The 14912-nt window shown below is 42.9% G+C and overlaps 1 protein-coding gene across 1 annotated transcript; it reads right to left on the bottom strand.

Annotated features, from left to right (window-relative positions):
* Positions 1 to 10770: 10770 nt before the first annotated feature.
* LOC120692149 (purple acid phosphatase 18-like) lies at positions 10771 to 12920 on the bottom strand. Its single transcript, XM_039975391.1, has 4 exons — positions 12255 to 12920; positions 11553 to 11741; positions 11344 to 11432; positions 10771 to 11251 (listed from the first exon to the last, which is right to left on the bottom strand). Exons 1-4 carry the CDS (start codon positions 12891 to 12893, stop codon positions 11227 to 11229), a joined length of 942 nt encoding a protein of 313 aa, XP_039831325.1. The 5' UTR covers positions 12894 to 12920; the 3' UTR covers positions 10771 to 11226.
* Between the last annotated feature and the right edge of the window lie 1992 nt (positions 12921 to 14912).

The raw sequence follows: 14912 nt of genomic DNA, 5'->3' as shown, positions 1-14912 counted from the left end.
TCTCTATAATTAAATTGTAGTTAATATTTACTAATAGCAACTAATAATATATATATAATTCTATAGTAAAAGAAAAAAAGAAATGGCCGGCGGGTGGAGAGTAGCAACGTCGGGGATAGGCGGCGGCGCGGCGACGTCGAGGCGGAGCCGGTGATGCGCAGGAGCGGGGGCGGCGGCGTCGAGGCACACGGCGGTCGGCGCGACGGAGGCAGGGCCAGAGCGGGCCAGGGGGAGGCGCGCACGGGGTGGAGGAGACGGCGGCGAACCTCACTGGTAACTCCAAAGGGGCGGAACGGCGGCGTGGAGGCGGCCTGACGGTACTTGGGCGGCGGTGGTGGGGCGGCGGAGCTCGGGCGCGCGGTGCTCGGGGACGGGATGGGGGACATCGACGGCGCTCGGGGACAGCAGAGCTCGGCACCGACTGCGCGATGGGGCGGCAGAGGTCGGCGGCGCTCAGGGACGGCGGCGGCGGCGAGCAAGAGGCGCGGTGGGAGCAGGGGACGACGGTGGCGCGGCGCAGATCAAGAAAACCACCAAGTGTTGGGGAAGGGGGGAGGAGGAAGGGAGATATAGGGGTGGGGGTCTTTTGTCCCGGGTGGAGCCACGACTCGGGACAAAAGGCCATTTTGTCCCGGGTGAAGCCACCACCCGGGACAAAAGGTGTTTTTAGGCGGGCCGAGAAAATTCCCAGCCCGCGGCCCACTTTTAGTCCCGGGTGGATCTAGCACCCGGGACAAAAGGGGCCCGTTTTCCCTTATTCCCGCAAAATCTTATGTTTATTTTTGTTTCTTTTTACATCTCTTTTAAAATAGGCTTTCATTTATCAATTCAGTTAAAAATTATGGTTCCAAAAATTATGGAACATAATTTCTTATCTCTATATAGACTTGATACACGCAACAAAAATGTTTAATTTTCATTCAAGTGATTGGGTCAATGAAATATGTAACTTTTTTATTTTGACCATGCAAAAATATATTAGGTGAACAAATTTTTTCAAACTTTTGCTTTTCGACAGAAAGTGGGTTCTATCACGAAATTAATGTTTAAAAAGTGAATTTTACATAAAATTAAGCAATTTCATGATATTAATTAGTAGTGTGTGAGTTTGTGAGATAGTGTGTGTGTGTGTTAGTGAAATAGTGTGTGTGTGTTAGTGTGTGTATTAGTGAGAGGGTATAGTGTCTTAATGTGAATGTAATTTCAGGAAATAAATAAAATTAGTTGAGTAATTCATATTATTATATGAAAATTATACTTGAGTCTGATAATTAAGTGAAAATTATAAAAAATGATATATATATATAACACATAAAGGATAATGGTACAGTATATATATAATAAAACTGTTTGAATTGTCATTACTTTTGTATATAATAATAGAAAATGATTTAAGTACATGAATGATTAGCGGTAACAGACTTTCTCTTGAAAATTGTCCCTTGATTATGATCGCGGCGCAAGTATGGAGCATCATCATTGGCTAGCAGGATGTATGGATCAGCATTTACTTCAAAAGGTGGAATGGCAACAAAGTTATTATATTCTTCTGATAAGTCTGTCTTGTCCTCCACTCCAACGATGTTTCTCTTTTCTGATAGAACTATGTGTCGCTTAGGCTTATCCTTTTACTTGTTTATCCCCTTCTTTGGCTTGCTGGACATGTCTTTAATGTAGAAAACCTTAGCAACATCCTGGGCTAGGACAAACGGCTCGTCTCTATACCCAAGATTGTTGAGATCAACTATTGTCATCTCATACTCATCTTTTTTTACCCCTTCTCCAGATAGCTTAACCCATTAGCAATGAAATAGAGGCACCTTGAAATTGTGACCGTAATCCAGCTCCCATATCTCTTCAATGTAGCCGTAATATGTGTCCTTTTTTTTATTATTGTCCGTGGCATCCATATGAACACCGCTGTTTTGGTTGGTACTCTTTTTATCTTGGCCTATCGTATAAAATGTGTTTCCATTTATCTCGTACCTTTGGTATGTTAAGATATTCCAAGATGGTCCCCTAACCAATAAGAACAGTTGTTCACTTATATCCATGTTATGCATTAGATGCTTCCGCAACCAGCTGCCGAAAGTGTTCATGTGCTCACGTGTAATCCATGCCTCAGACTTTTCTTGGAATTCGGAGAGCAGAATTTTCTTGTGTTCCTCGATATACGGGTCAACCAAGGATGATTGTTGAAGAACCGCATAATGTATTTTCTTGAATGAGAAATCATCTGTGTAGACATAAGATTTCTTTTTTAATGTACCTTTTCCAGTTAGTCTCCCCTCATATCGCGATTCAGGGACCCCAATCAGTTTAAGGTCATCAATAAAGTCAACACAAAAGTCAATGACCTTCTCAGTTCCGTAGGCACTGGCGATGCTTCCTTCTGGACGAGCTCGATTACGAACACATTTCTTGAGTACCCCCCATGAACCTTTCGAATGGGAACATGTTGTGTAGAAATACTGGTCCGAGGATATCAATCTCTTTCACAATGTGCACTAGAAGATGTGTCATGATGTTGAAGAAAGATGGTGGAAATATCAGCTCAAAGCCAACAAGGCATTGCACCACATCGTTTTGCAGCTTTATCAAATTATCCGGGTCAATTACCTTCTGAGAAACTGCATTGAGGAAGGCACATAGATTCACGATGGTTAACCGGACGTTATCAGGCAGAATCCCCGGCAACACAACCGGAAGAAGTTCGGTCATAAGCACGTGGCAATCATGGGACTTGAGATTTGTAAATTTCTTCTCTGCCAAATTTAGGATTCCTTTTATATTATATTGGATGAGTATCCAGATGGAACCTTTACACTGCTCAAGCAGTCAAACATGTTTTCCTTCTCTTCCTTGCTAAGAGTATAGCTGGCAGGACTTAAGTATTCTCGTCCATTATCTCGCTGTTGTGGATGTAAGGCATCTCATTCTTCCATACGTTGCAATTTTTGCTGTGCTTCTAGTGTATCTTTTGTCTTTTTATAAACTCCCAAGAATGCTATCAGGTTGACACAAAAGATTCTTCGTGAGGTGCATCACATCAATTGCATGACGAACATCTAAGACTTCCCAATACGGTAGCTCCCAAAACATAGATTTCTTCTTCCACATGGGCGCCATTCTGTTTTCGTTCGGAACAGATTGGCTACCAGATCCCTTTCCAAAAATAACTTCTAGATCTTTTACCATGTTGAAGACGTCTTTACCACTACGGTGCATCGGTTTTATTCGTTGGTCCGCTTGGCCTTTGAAATGCTTACTCTTCTTTCGTACCGCATGCCTGATGGGAAGAAACTGACGATGACCCATGTATACAACCTTCTTACAGTGAGTCAACCATATATTGTCGGTATCATCTAAACAGTGTGTGCATGCTTTATATCCCTTGTTCGAATGTCCTGAAAAGTTACTAAGAGCAGGCCAGTCATTGATCGTTACGAACAGCAATGCTCGTAGGTTGAAGTTTTCCTGTTTGTATTCATCCTACATCCGTACACCTTCATCGCCTCAGAGCAATAAGAGTTCTTCGACCAATGGTTTTAGGTACACATCAATGTCATTTCTGGGCTGCTTTGGGCCTGGAATAAGCACTGGCATCATGATGAACTTCCGTTTCATGCAGAGCCATGGTGGAAGTTTGTACATACAAAGAGTCACAGGCCAAGTGCTATGACCACTGCTCATCTCACCAAAAGGATTCGTGTCATCCATACTCAAACCGAACCTTATGTTTCTCGCATCCAAATCAAATTCAGGGTACGTTCTATCTATTTTTCTCCACTGCGACCCATCAGCGGGGTGTCTCAACATCGAGTCTTGCTTGCGTTCATCTTTGTGCCATTGCATCAACTTAGCATTATCTTTATTTTTAAACAGACGCTTCAAACATGGTATTATAGGCAAACACCACATGACCTTTGCAGGAACTCTCTTTCGGGGAGGCTCCCCCTAGACATCGCCAAGATCATCTTTTCTGATCTTGTAACGCAATGCACTGCATAGGGGACATGCATCCAAATTCTCGTACTCGCCTCGGTAGAGGATGCAGTCGTTGGGGCATGCATGTATCTTTTACACTTCTAATCCTAGAGGGCAAACAAGTTGTTTGGCTTTATACATTGTGGTAGGCAATTCGTTGTCTTTAGGAAGCATTTTTTTAACAAGTTTGAGTAATTCACCAAATTTCTTATCGAATACACCATTTGTCGCCTTTCATTGCAGCAACTTCAAAGTGGTGCCAAGTTTCTTCAATCCATTTTCACAATTTGGGTACAACAACTAACGGTGGTCTTCTAACATCTTCTGGAACTTCAACCTCTCCGTTTCACTCTCACAGTCTGCATGCACATTGTGCAATGCCTGCCCCAGATCGTCGCTGGGATCATTTTCTGCTACATCTACTTCAAGCTCTTCCATGGGAATATCGTCATCGAATGCAACGAATCCAGCATTCCCGGGAAAGTGGTCGTCAAAATCTTCTTCATCATTGTCTTCCATGGTAACCCCCTGATCTCCGTGCTTCGTCCAACAAACATACTTCTCCATGAAACCATTTGCGAAAATATGGATGTGTAGGATTCTTGAAGAGAAGTAATCCTTGTTATTCTTGCAATTACCACACGAGCAGCAGATAAAACCATTTTGCTTATTTGCCTCAGCCACAGACAAAAAATAATGCAGGCCTTCAATAAATTTGTTAGAATGTCGGTCAGCATTGCACATCCATTGCCGGTCCATCTGCATTTTAAAGGAATCGATTTGAATTCTTTACACGTATCGAATAAATAAAATATATCCAACCTAAATGAAACTAAATGTAACATAACATGAATAATTAAAAGATCTGCAATATCCGTCATACATCATGATTAATTAAAAGGAGTACTTAATCCATTACAGAACTTAACATAAATAGTATAAATTAAAATACAGGATAATACATCCTACTCAGGGACCTATCAACCAATGTCTTCTTAACCGCCTCCCGAAGTCTCGACATGTTACGGTTAAATTCTGCCAACCCCGACTCTTCATGTCTAGCATTATATCGAGCCATCAACTCACGATCATCATCCATACCATGCAACTCAACATTAAACTCACGCTGAAATTTACGATCTGCTTTTGAAATTGAGAAGTAGTAAAATGCTTTCTTAATCCAACGACGAATACAACCGCTCACAAGACCAACATGATCTTCAGGACGGAACTCAAGGGAATGTCCAGTGAGCTTCAATTGATTGTGTTACGTCGCCCGAGCATTACTAGAGTGTCAAAATAATCCATTGATAATAAAAAAAATTCTATTAGACTCATTTCATTAATTCATTCACCAATTACTCACTAGATGGTTTCAGTGTGAGCCTGAATAAATACATCACTAGGGTGTCAAAATAATCCATTTATAATAGAAAAATTCTAATATACTCATTTCATTAATTCATTCATTAATACAAATTTCAACTATCCACAATATGGCATATATACAAGTAAATCACATAAAGTGTCTACACTCATTCTAAAAATTTCTACTATCCACGTACTCATCTAAATTTAAAAGAAAATCACACCTACATATATATGCAATCTAAATGTTCAAGAAATGAGCTACACATTTTCTCTATTTCTAAAGCATGAAATGATCTACACAAGCAATGTAAGAAGAGAAAAATAAGCCCCAAACCTTTAGCGCCGATGGATGGACGGGGGAATAAAAAATCTTCACAAATGTGGTGAAGAAATGAGCAAGAACTCCCTTCTCCCGAGCCAAGAACAGCAAGAACAAGTGAGCTGAATGGCTCGGGCGGGGGAGAGGGAAGGGGATAAGGGGGCCAAGGAGTTTTGTCCCGGTTGGAGCCACCAATCGGGACAAAAGGGCCGCTCCCTCCCCTCCCCCTGGCCGGGCTAGCCATTGGACCCGGGACAAAAGCCACCTTTTGTCCCGGGCCCAAAGACAACTAGGACAAATGGCCTGGAAGAAAGGCCTATTCTGTAGTAGTGTTAGTTTCACAAAAAATTTGTATTGAACTCATCAACGTTTCACAAGAATTTTGTATTGAACTCATCAACGTTTGTTTATCATATGAAACTCCTACAGAATGCCTACAGGCCAAACAGGAGATTTATATGGTTGTGGTGAGGCCGCGCAGAGGGAGGACGGGATAGTGGCGAGTTGGCGACGGCAACACGAGGGGAGGTCGGTGCGCCCATCGATTTCTCGGCGAGGCACCGGCGACGCAGACGCTTTACGACGTGAGTCTCAAGAAGCCACAGCGCTGGTGGTGACGCCAAAAGGGACGAGATGAAAAACACAGTGAGCAACCACCTGGAGTTACCTATTGACGGATGGTGACCGGGGCACAGAGGCCTTTATCACACCCGGTTTAAGAAAAAAATCGAATTCATCTCATACGTACAATAGACGACAAAGAAAATGAAATACCATTACAGTGCCATATCAAAAGAGAGTAAATAAGAAATGTTATTATATGACCGAAAATCTTAATCTTAAGTGAATAATAAACATCTCAGAGTAAACAGCGGATCTTCACCAGCACAAGCAGTTGATTGGTAGACATATGGCTAGAAATCCTCGAAGTCTTCAGGGTACTCCGAGCAATTATCTTGGTCTGAACAACATTTATGCAAAGATGAGTATACTTATGGTTGGTACTCAACAAGTGGTAGGGAAAACTATATTACATGCAAGCCTAAATCAACAGATGGCTGATATGGTTTGACTGCGATAAGCAATTTTAGTTGGTCAAATTTTATTAGCAAGCATTAACTAAGTGCAAATTTATACTATTAACCCATAAGTAAGTAATGAAGTAACAACAGTATCATAAATAAAGAACACCAATTTAGATCATCTTCAAGTTCAATTATTATGTGAGGGTCCAAGCCGCTCATGATCGTGAGCACGGCTGATATATCAGTTTTACACTCTGCAGAGGTTGTACACTTTACTCACAATTCGTGTTCCCCTATGTCGTCTGGGTTTGCAAGGACCTTAAACACTTACTTTGGTGAGTGGCGCGAGGTTCAATATGAGACCTTTATAAAGATTCCCTAATGAGTAAAAATCCACTAAGGTTTCAAGCCAAAGCAGAGCATAACCTCCCTAATGGTGAGCACCTTAGCTAAGGCTGCTACCCCAAGAGGACCGGGCTATACTCACATCGATGCATCTTCTCTTACCCTTTCGGTAAGACTGTCACAAGCTAGAGTTTCTAATTAATTAGCCAAGATCAGAGCCATGTAGTATTGTGGTTGTTCTATTTTTCTAGGTGGCTCTCCATGTTCTAATTAAATCATATGCTCTTGTTTAACAACATTAACCAGTGTCAACATGAAGTAACATAGGTATAACAAGTGTCTCATCTGTATCCAACCATGACCCAAAGTAATAGCAACTAGCAATGCTATCCAACATAGATAAAGTAACACAGGTTTGATCAAGGATGGATATAATAAACTAGGCATATCCTTAATTGGGACCCATCATATTCAAGACACATGCTTTGCAGATAAAGTAAATGTGAACTGCTGATAAATTATTGGGACAACAAGCATAGTCAAGGACCACTTGCCTTCCTCAAACTGCTTCTGTTGTTCCGCGTCTTCAAATTCTTTCTCTGGCTGCTGCTCGAATTGCGTACCGTCTATTGCACCACACACGTATATACAAGAAAACAAGTGTAATAAATAAGAAACAATACACCAAACAATGTAAGCAATACAAAATGACAATACAGAACTATTGTACACGTTGCAAGGATCGCGTGAGCGCAAGAATCGTTAAAAACGGAGTTAAAACGAGAAAGTTATGGCTAAAACATGGTTCTAAGGGCTTATTTGTAAAAGATTTTATAAGAACAAGGGCTCTGACTAAAGAAACTAGGGTCTAAGATGTAATTAAACCTAATTCGCAGGGGCTAGAAAGCAAAACTACAGCTTAGATCTAAGTGGCTGTAGTGACGAAATCACGATAAGAAGCCGATAGGTGCAATAGATCTAAGCTGGATAACTGTGATAAAAACTAAAACAAACTAGATTAATCTAACCAGAGAAATCTAATATTGATAACTGGTGAATAAATTAAATCTATGTAAAAGCGACACATTATAAACCTAAGATCTAAGATATTCGATAACTTGAGCACAATAGCAAGAGGAAGACACGATGCACCGTCAACCTGTGGCCTATCTACGTTACTCGACTCGGAACTTACCAACAAACTGAAGATCGAAGCCGATGTAGCCCCTGCTAGATGGGAAGCACTCGTAAAAAAAAGAAAAAGTTGCTGCAATTAGGGTTTGGCCAAGTGGCCGACAAGTAAAGGTAAATGCAAAGTATTGTAATGTTTTATTTGATTGATGATAGTTGTTTACAAAAACCTTGAGGTCTGTTATTTATAGCTTGAACAAAGACTCCTATTAGACTCGAACTCGACACGATAACTTGCTGACGCAAACCATCAGCCCAATCTTCAATCCATCAGCTCTGATGCTTCCTCCGACCATCAGATTTGCTTGCTCTGGCTTCTTCTGCTTCGGCATCGGCCAGTTTCCTTGACCCGTTTCCAAAAATCGGTATCAACAGATACCCTTCTCATCCCATGCGCTTCTAGCAGCTCGATCGTGTGTTGGTGGCTTAGAAAACAGGCCAAAGATCCAGGCCAAAGGAACCACTTGTTGCTTGAACCGGTAATAATGTGAGACATCAGCACCGGCTGCATCAATAACCGGTACTCTTGGCCTGCGCCAAGCGCTGGCAAGGCGCGCCACGGCACAAACCGGTGCCAATGCACTGACAAAGACACCGGTTAAATCCATCAGCCGGTACCAAATTGGCTATGCATCAATGGCATCGGGTGGTGGCATGAACCGGTGCCTATGGAGCAGACATTAGCACCGGTGGAAGAAACCACCCCGGGCGAGCGCCACGCGTGCGTCGCGCCGCCGCGTGCGGGCAGGCGACCGCCGCGCCGCCGCCTTGGCTCTCCCCGTGCGCCGCGCCGCCGCGTGCGGGCAGGCACCGTCGCCTCGGCTCTCCCCGTGCGCCGCGCCACGCCGCGCCGCAGCGTGCGGGCGGGCGAGCGCCGCGCATGCGGGCGTGCACCGCCGCCTCGGCTCTCCGGCCCGAGGTCCTCCCCTGCTCGAGCGACGTGCGGCCTGGCTTCTCCCTCGCGGGGCGCGGCGGCCCGGCTCGAGCTCTGCCGCGGCGGCGAATCTCCGACCGGCCTCCTCCGCGTGAGGCCACAACGGCGGCCGCTGGATCTGCGCAGGGCCTGCAGCAGCGGCGGTGGGCGCGCGCGGCGAGAGGGGCCTCCAACGCCAGCCAGCGGAGCTCGCACGGGCGGCCTCGAGCTCCGCGGCGGAGTCCACGGTGGCAGCCCCTCCCTCCTCCCTCCGGCCGGGTGCTCGCCCTCCTCCTCCATGGCAGACCTCAAGCTCAACGGTGGCCCTGCTCGGCGGTGGTCCTGCCCGGCGGCGGCCTTCAGCTCCCTCGGCACGGCGACGTTGGGCGGCGAGGCGAACAGGGGCCGCCGGCGGGTCGGATCCCGGCGGCCGCGCCGCCCCTTCCCCTACTCCCTCCCTTGCCGGCCTCCTCTGTCTGCGCAGCGGCATCTACACCGGAAATTTGCAGGCGAGCAACTCCCGGCCGGCGAGGGTCTCCGCGGCGGCGAGCGGCTCCACCCAGCCGTTGGTGATTTTTTTACTTATTTTTTCTTATTTTTATGAAATAGAGATAGGTGTTGATTGTATTATCCTGTGATCGATTCTTTGAATGATAAATCTATATAAGGATTTTGTATATGTCGATCCAATATTTTGTGGTTGATCGATTCTTGAATGATTGGTGGAAGGTGAGAAGAGAACGGAAGAGAATACGAGGGAACGGGAGAGGATGCGATGGAACGAGGTGACCGTCTTTGGTACCGGTTGTTATTTTCAACCGGTGCCAAAGAATACTTTAGGCACCGGTTGATTTACCCGGTGACGAAGAGGGAGGTCATTGGTCGCGGTTTCGGGGTACCGGTTCAAAAACCGGTACCTATGCCTCTTTTCAACCGGTGCCTAAGGCTATTTTTCTAGTAGTGAGCTTGGTGCTTAGATTCCTCTCCGTATGTATAGTAAGTGCAGTCAACTAGTTTAGAATTTGACTGTAGTGTAGAATTAACGGCAGAAAACTATATTACTACCGGATGTGCTTTAGTGCTATTGCACAGCAGCCTAAATTTACACTCCACCCTCGTGGGCAGTAGCACATACAATCAATTTTAAAATTTAAAAAAGTTGTAGCTTTTAAACTATCCATTAAATTCAAATTTCGATTGCACAATTGTATCTTTTGCAAAGAGACCTTCAAAACAAGACCCTACTTGTATATGTTTTAATAATATTTTTCAAAGACATGTAAATTGCTTTATGTAAAATGAAAAATACTAAAATAAATTAGTTAAAATGCTCAACCGATCTGCTAAAGTTTTCTATTATTGATCATGCAATAACCATTCACCTACCTAAAAAAATTATTTACCCTAAGTAGGTGGGTTCAATATCCACTAATGAACCCACCTACTTAGGGTAGTTGCAACAATTTTCAACCCAGTTGATTGTAATTGGCTCAGATTACAGGGCAGACCGTTAGGATGAAGTCGGGATTCGTAGATTTTCTCAACTAAGCTGCATACCGTATCACTTGTATATTTGTAATACCATAGGGACAGGGAGTTTTCTTTTCCACTCCGGTAAGTATGTCGCACGCCCTTACAGAAATATCAATTTCAGTCCATTACAACATCACAGTATACAGAAGTGTTACTTGCTACAAACATCATATTACACAACAAAAGTACTCCGCGACAATCACCCTTGATCAACAGTCTACAATATACAGCACAACGCTTTAGTTTCTCTTTTCGGTGTTAGTTTATCTAGTCGTGGAGATATATACAATACATGGCAGGATCTTTTACACTGAGCTGTAGCGGATCGCCAGGTGCAGCAGTTGTTCTCAAGGAGACATTAGAATCTTCCTCAACTCATGGCTGCCTTCCTGGATGCACCCGGAACCAGCCAGCGAGTTTATCCACACGTCATCCGTTCTCACTGGCTCTTCATCGTCGTTCCTGTGCCAGGTCCAGTGGGCATGGGTGGAGTTCATGATCTTTAGCTCGCCGTGACCAAAGCTCGCTTTCCTGAAGACTGATCAAGCTGGCTTCGGATTACGATACCTGAACATGCCAAGAAGCAATTAACCATATCTCTAATGATGCTGAAATGCGTAAAATTCAGAGGCATATCTACAGTGATAGTCAGGTAGTACCTGTGGGCCAAGCCTTCACGGTTTCCACCATCCCCAATAGTTATGTGAACAGCACCACAAGGATCAAGTCTGCCATTGTAGACGCGCTCCTGCACAAAGAGTGATCTAAAATCATATGGATTTTCCATTCAGATCAACTAAATGGTCACAGTGGTTCAAATTTGAACAATCATGCAGACTGCAGTTCAGGGATTTATGGGGAGTCATACCGCGCGTTCGTAAGCATGCACATGACCCGCTATTACCATATCCACATGAGCAGCATAGAGCAAAGGCTCCATCGCGGCCATCATACTGTCACCTTCACCCTGATGAGCCCAATTGCTATTATACCACGGGGCATGCAACAATACGATGAGCCATGGTGTCTTCTTCCTATCGGCCTTGGCAAGATCAGACTGAAAAGCAGAGAAGTCAATGCATAAAATATCTTATGTATTGTTAGAACGAATGACTGAGTAGGGTTTTTGAAGTTCAAGACATCCTCTTCAATACACAAACAAATATCTATGGACCATAAATAACCACTAACTAATACTCTGTCTCAAAATATAGCTACTTTTAGGGTTGTCCTAAGTTAAACTATCTCAGGTTTGACCAAGTTTAAAGAAAAAATTATTCACATCTATGGAACCAAATAAGTATACCGTGAAAATATATGTCATGATTGATTGTGTGGTACTAATTTGGTGCTATAAATCTTGATATATTTTCATATAAATTCGGTCAATTCCAAGATATTTGACTTAGGATAACTAAAAGGAGCTATACTTTGGGATGGGGAGAGTGATGACAGGTACACTGTGTATGACTTGGAATCATTAGTATATTCTTAATCCTAGTAAACGTAATGTTAGCGAAACTTTCATTCCTTTAAATGGAGAAGGGATTTTCATAATGAAGTTTCATACCTTGAGCCAAGCGTACTGATCTGAGCTCTCATCATAATCTGTGTACGAACCTAGCATTATAATGTGTGCCCCTGCAACCTCAAAAGAGTAGTACAAATTTGATGTAGATCCACTTTCTTCATAAGGCATTTTCCATCGTGCATTATATGACTGAAATCCTGACTCAAGAAACAGAATGTGCTCCTTCTCATGGTTTCCTTCTGTCACCATCCAAGGCCGTGTGCTAGCAAGTGGCTCAACCAATGTACCAAAGGAATCCCACAGATGTTGCATAAAATCAGCGTAAGAGAGATCACCAGGGAGTAAAAGCATATCATGCTCGCACTGCTTAATGTGATCCAGTGTTGATTTTGTCCAACTAGTCTGCCCAAGATCACCGACAACAGCCAATGACAACGGAAATTGGGATGGAGGGGTCTTAAATTGGAATTCCAGACCTTGCCCTCCACATCGGTAGTAATAAATTGTGTTGTCCTCAAGAGGTCCGATAACTACATGATGAATTTTTCCTGAGCTATACAATAAGTAGCTGTAGGATGTGCTTTCTCCTTGAGATGTCATTGTGTATTTTCCTTCTTTGGTTCCATAGTCCACCACAGAGGGGGCAGAGTTATCATTGGTAATCCATGTTATTCTCATGTGCTTTTCTCCCGCTAGCGATATGTGCACCTGTAGAACACGTGATTACATACATTTGAGCTGTTCATGACCATTTTTACGAGCATATAGTATTGAGAATAAAAGGAAGAGCACAAACAGGATTACGGACTAAATGCTCATGAAATGCACAAGGGCCTTCTGCAACGAATTTCAGCTTTACTGCTTTAGGGGTCAGAACATCAGATACATTAATGCAGTTAAATACTTCCGGAAATCTCAATTTATGATACTCTTGCTTAGCATAGAGAATATTCTGGTAGGCTTCTAAGAAACGGCAATGAAGATAGGGTAACCATCAAGAAAATAGGAAAAATCCAAAAAAAAAACGAAGGCCTAAGCCATCAATGACACATTAACAGATTTCCCATGAATAATAATAATCCAAGTCTATAACATGAGACTTATCACCTAATTGCTTTTATGTGTCAAATAAGTAAATTTGTTATCAACAGGCCTCATGAAATTTACACTCACTCAACTTCATAATATAAGGTCGAACTACACTTGTATCACAGTTAAGAAATGGTGATATTTATGTGACAAGTCTACTTGTACTATATATGCACCTAGAAACCCAATATACTCCTATAATTAGGGAAATATTGATGAAATGAACCTTGAATATAAGAGAGGTCAAAGGTCTCATGAAATGAACAGAGGTGCCAATGAAATTCAAGTATTCAACTGATGATGCCAAGTTACAAATCTTATAGAAATATACAAATCCAAGTTATTTTTCAACCTAAAGATAATGCTTAGAGATCTGTGCTAGGTATTATATTCAAAATAAAGACATCACCGTGCATGGAGTAAAAGTAATATTTGGGCGCAAAGCCATCAAAACTAGCAGAGAGGCCTTATCAGGGAGTATGGTCATACAAACGAACGTAACTATACAGAATCAGTATATACTATAAAACAACGATCATAGCTGCGTGCCAAGTGGAAAATGATACTAAGGTCTATTGAATCATATAAGTAGGGAATTGTCGTGGCATTCAATGATATAGAATTTCCGCATTATCATACCGGAAACTGGAACATTAAAATGGCCTTCAATGTGGTTTCTGGCCATTCGGCCTGGTGCAAGTGGTAGTGCTTGCCGCCTGTGAACCGAGAGGTCACAGGTTCGGGTGGTGGCCTCTACACATTACACGGTGTGTGGGAAAGACCTCCCGCTAATAACCTCCTCCATACCCCGCACAGTGCGAGAGCCTACGGCACTGGTACGTCCTTTTTTTAGAAACGCACTGTACGAGTGGGATTGACCTCACCCACGAAAGAGACGTAGACTGAGGGGAGAAAATATTCAGAGGATTAGATGAGCCGGGAGCTTAGGAGTATTTCTGAATATGGAAACCGAAACGGAAGAACTCAACATCCTGTGGGAACTGCTCGTTGCATTTTTCGGGAACGTCTCGTTGCATCATCCTGTGGGAACGGAACGGATCATCTTTGAGAAAAGACTGGGTTTGAGTAATGGAGTGCCAAACCAAAATATGAATATGTCTATAAATTTTGGCATTCACTTAAATTGGCATGGTTCACATCGTTCACATTTTTACTTTGTTTCAATTTTTCTCATAGGGCGGTTGGATGTCAAAATATTAGCACCCCAAAATGTGGGGATGCCATTTTTTTATTAAAATTTTAGCAAATTTAAAATAGCACTTGGTTAGATAGGTTGTCTTTTCAGCCTTCAATGAAATAAGTGCCAAAATTTATATATTTGCCCATATTTAGCATTCCAGAAACGAACAAATCAGCCTATATTTTTGGCATGCCCATTGTTTGGTTGCCAAATTTTGGAACCCAATCAAGCTCTAGATCTTGGTTAATGGTCTCTCTCTCTGATACTAGACAAATATAAAAACGGACACTGATATATATAATCTCATTGAGATGTTAGGCTTATATGCTTAAGAGTACTCAGATTTAAATTAAAAAATGCGGCCTGATAGAATATGCGGCTCTCTTTTTATATGCGTAGGATTATTT

The sequence above is a fragment of the Panicum virgatum genome, chromosome 9N, assembly GCF_016808335.1.
Source record: "Panicum virgatum strain AP13 chromosome 9N, P.virgatum_v5, whole genome shotgun sequence".
Classification (NCBI taxonomy): domain Eukaryota; kingdom Viridiplantae; phylum Streptophyta; class Magnoliopsida; order Poales; family Poaceae; genus Panicum; species Panicum virgatum.
This window is presented reverse-complemented; position numbering and strand designations above follow the sequence as displayed.

What these genes read in the sequence shown, in the direction of transcription:
- LOC120692149 (XM_039975391.1), bottom strand. Translation starts at nt 12,893, where the DNA reads ATGAGAATAACATGGATTACCAATGATAACTCTGCCCCCTCTGTGGTG. An exon ending in ATCAGTACGCTTGGCTCAAG is followed by an intron (nt 11,742 to 12,254) that starts GTATGAAACTTC and finishes TCTGCTTTTCAG; the next exon opens with TCTGATCTTGCCAAGGCCGA. An exon ending in TGCATGCTTACGAACGCGCG is followed by an intron (nt 11,433 to 11,552) that starts GTATGACTCCCC and finishes CTCTTTGTGCAG; the next exon opens with GAGCGCGTCTACAATGGCAG.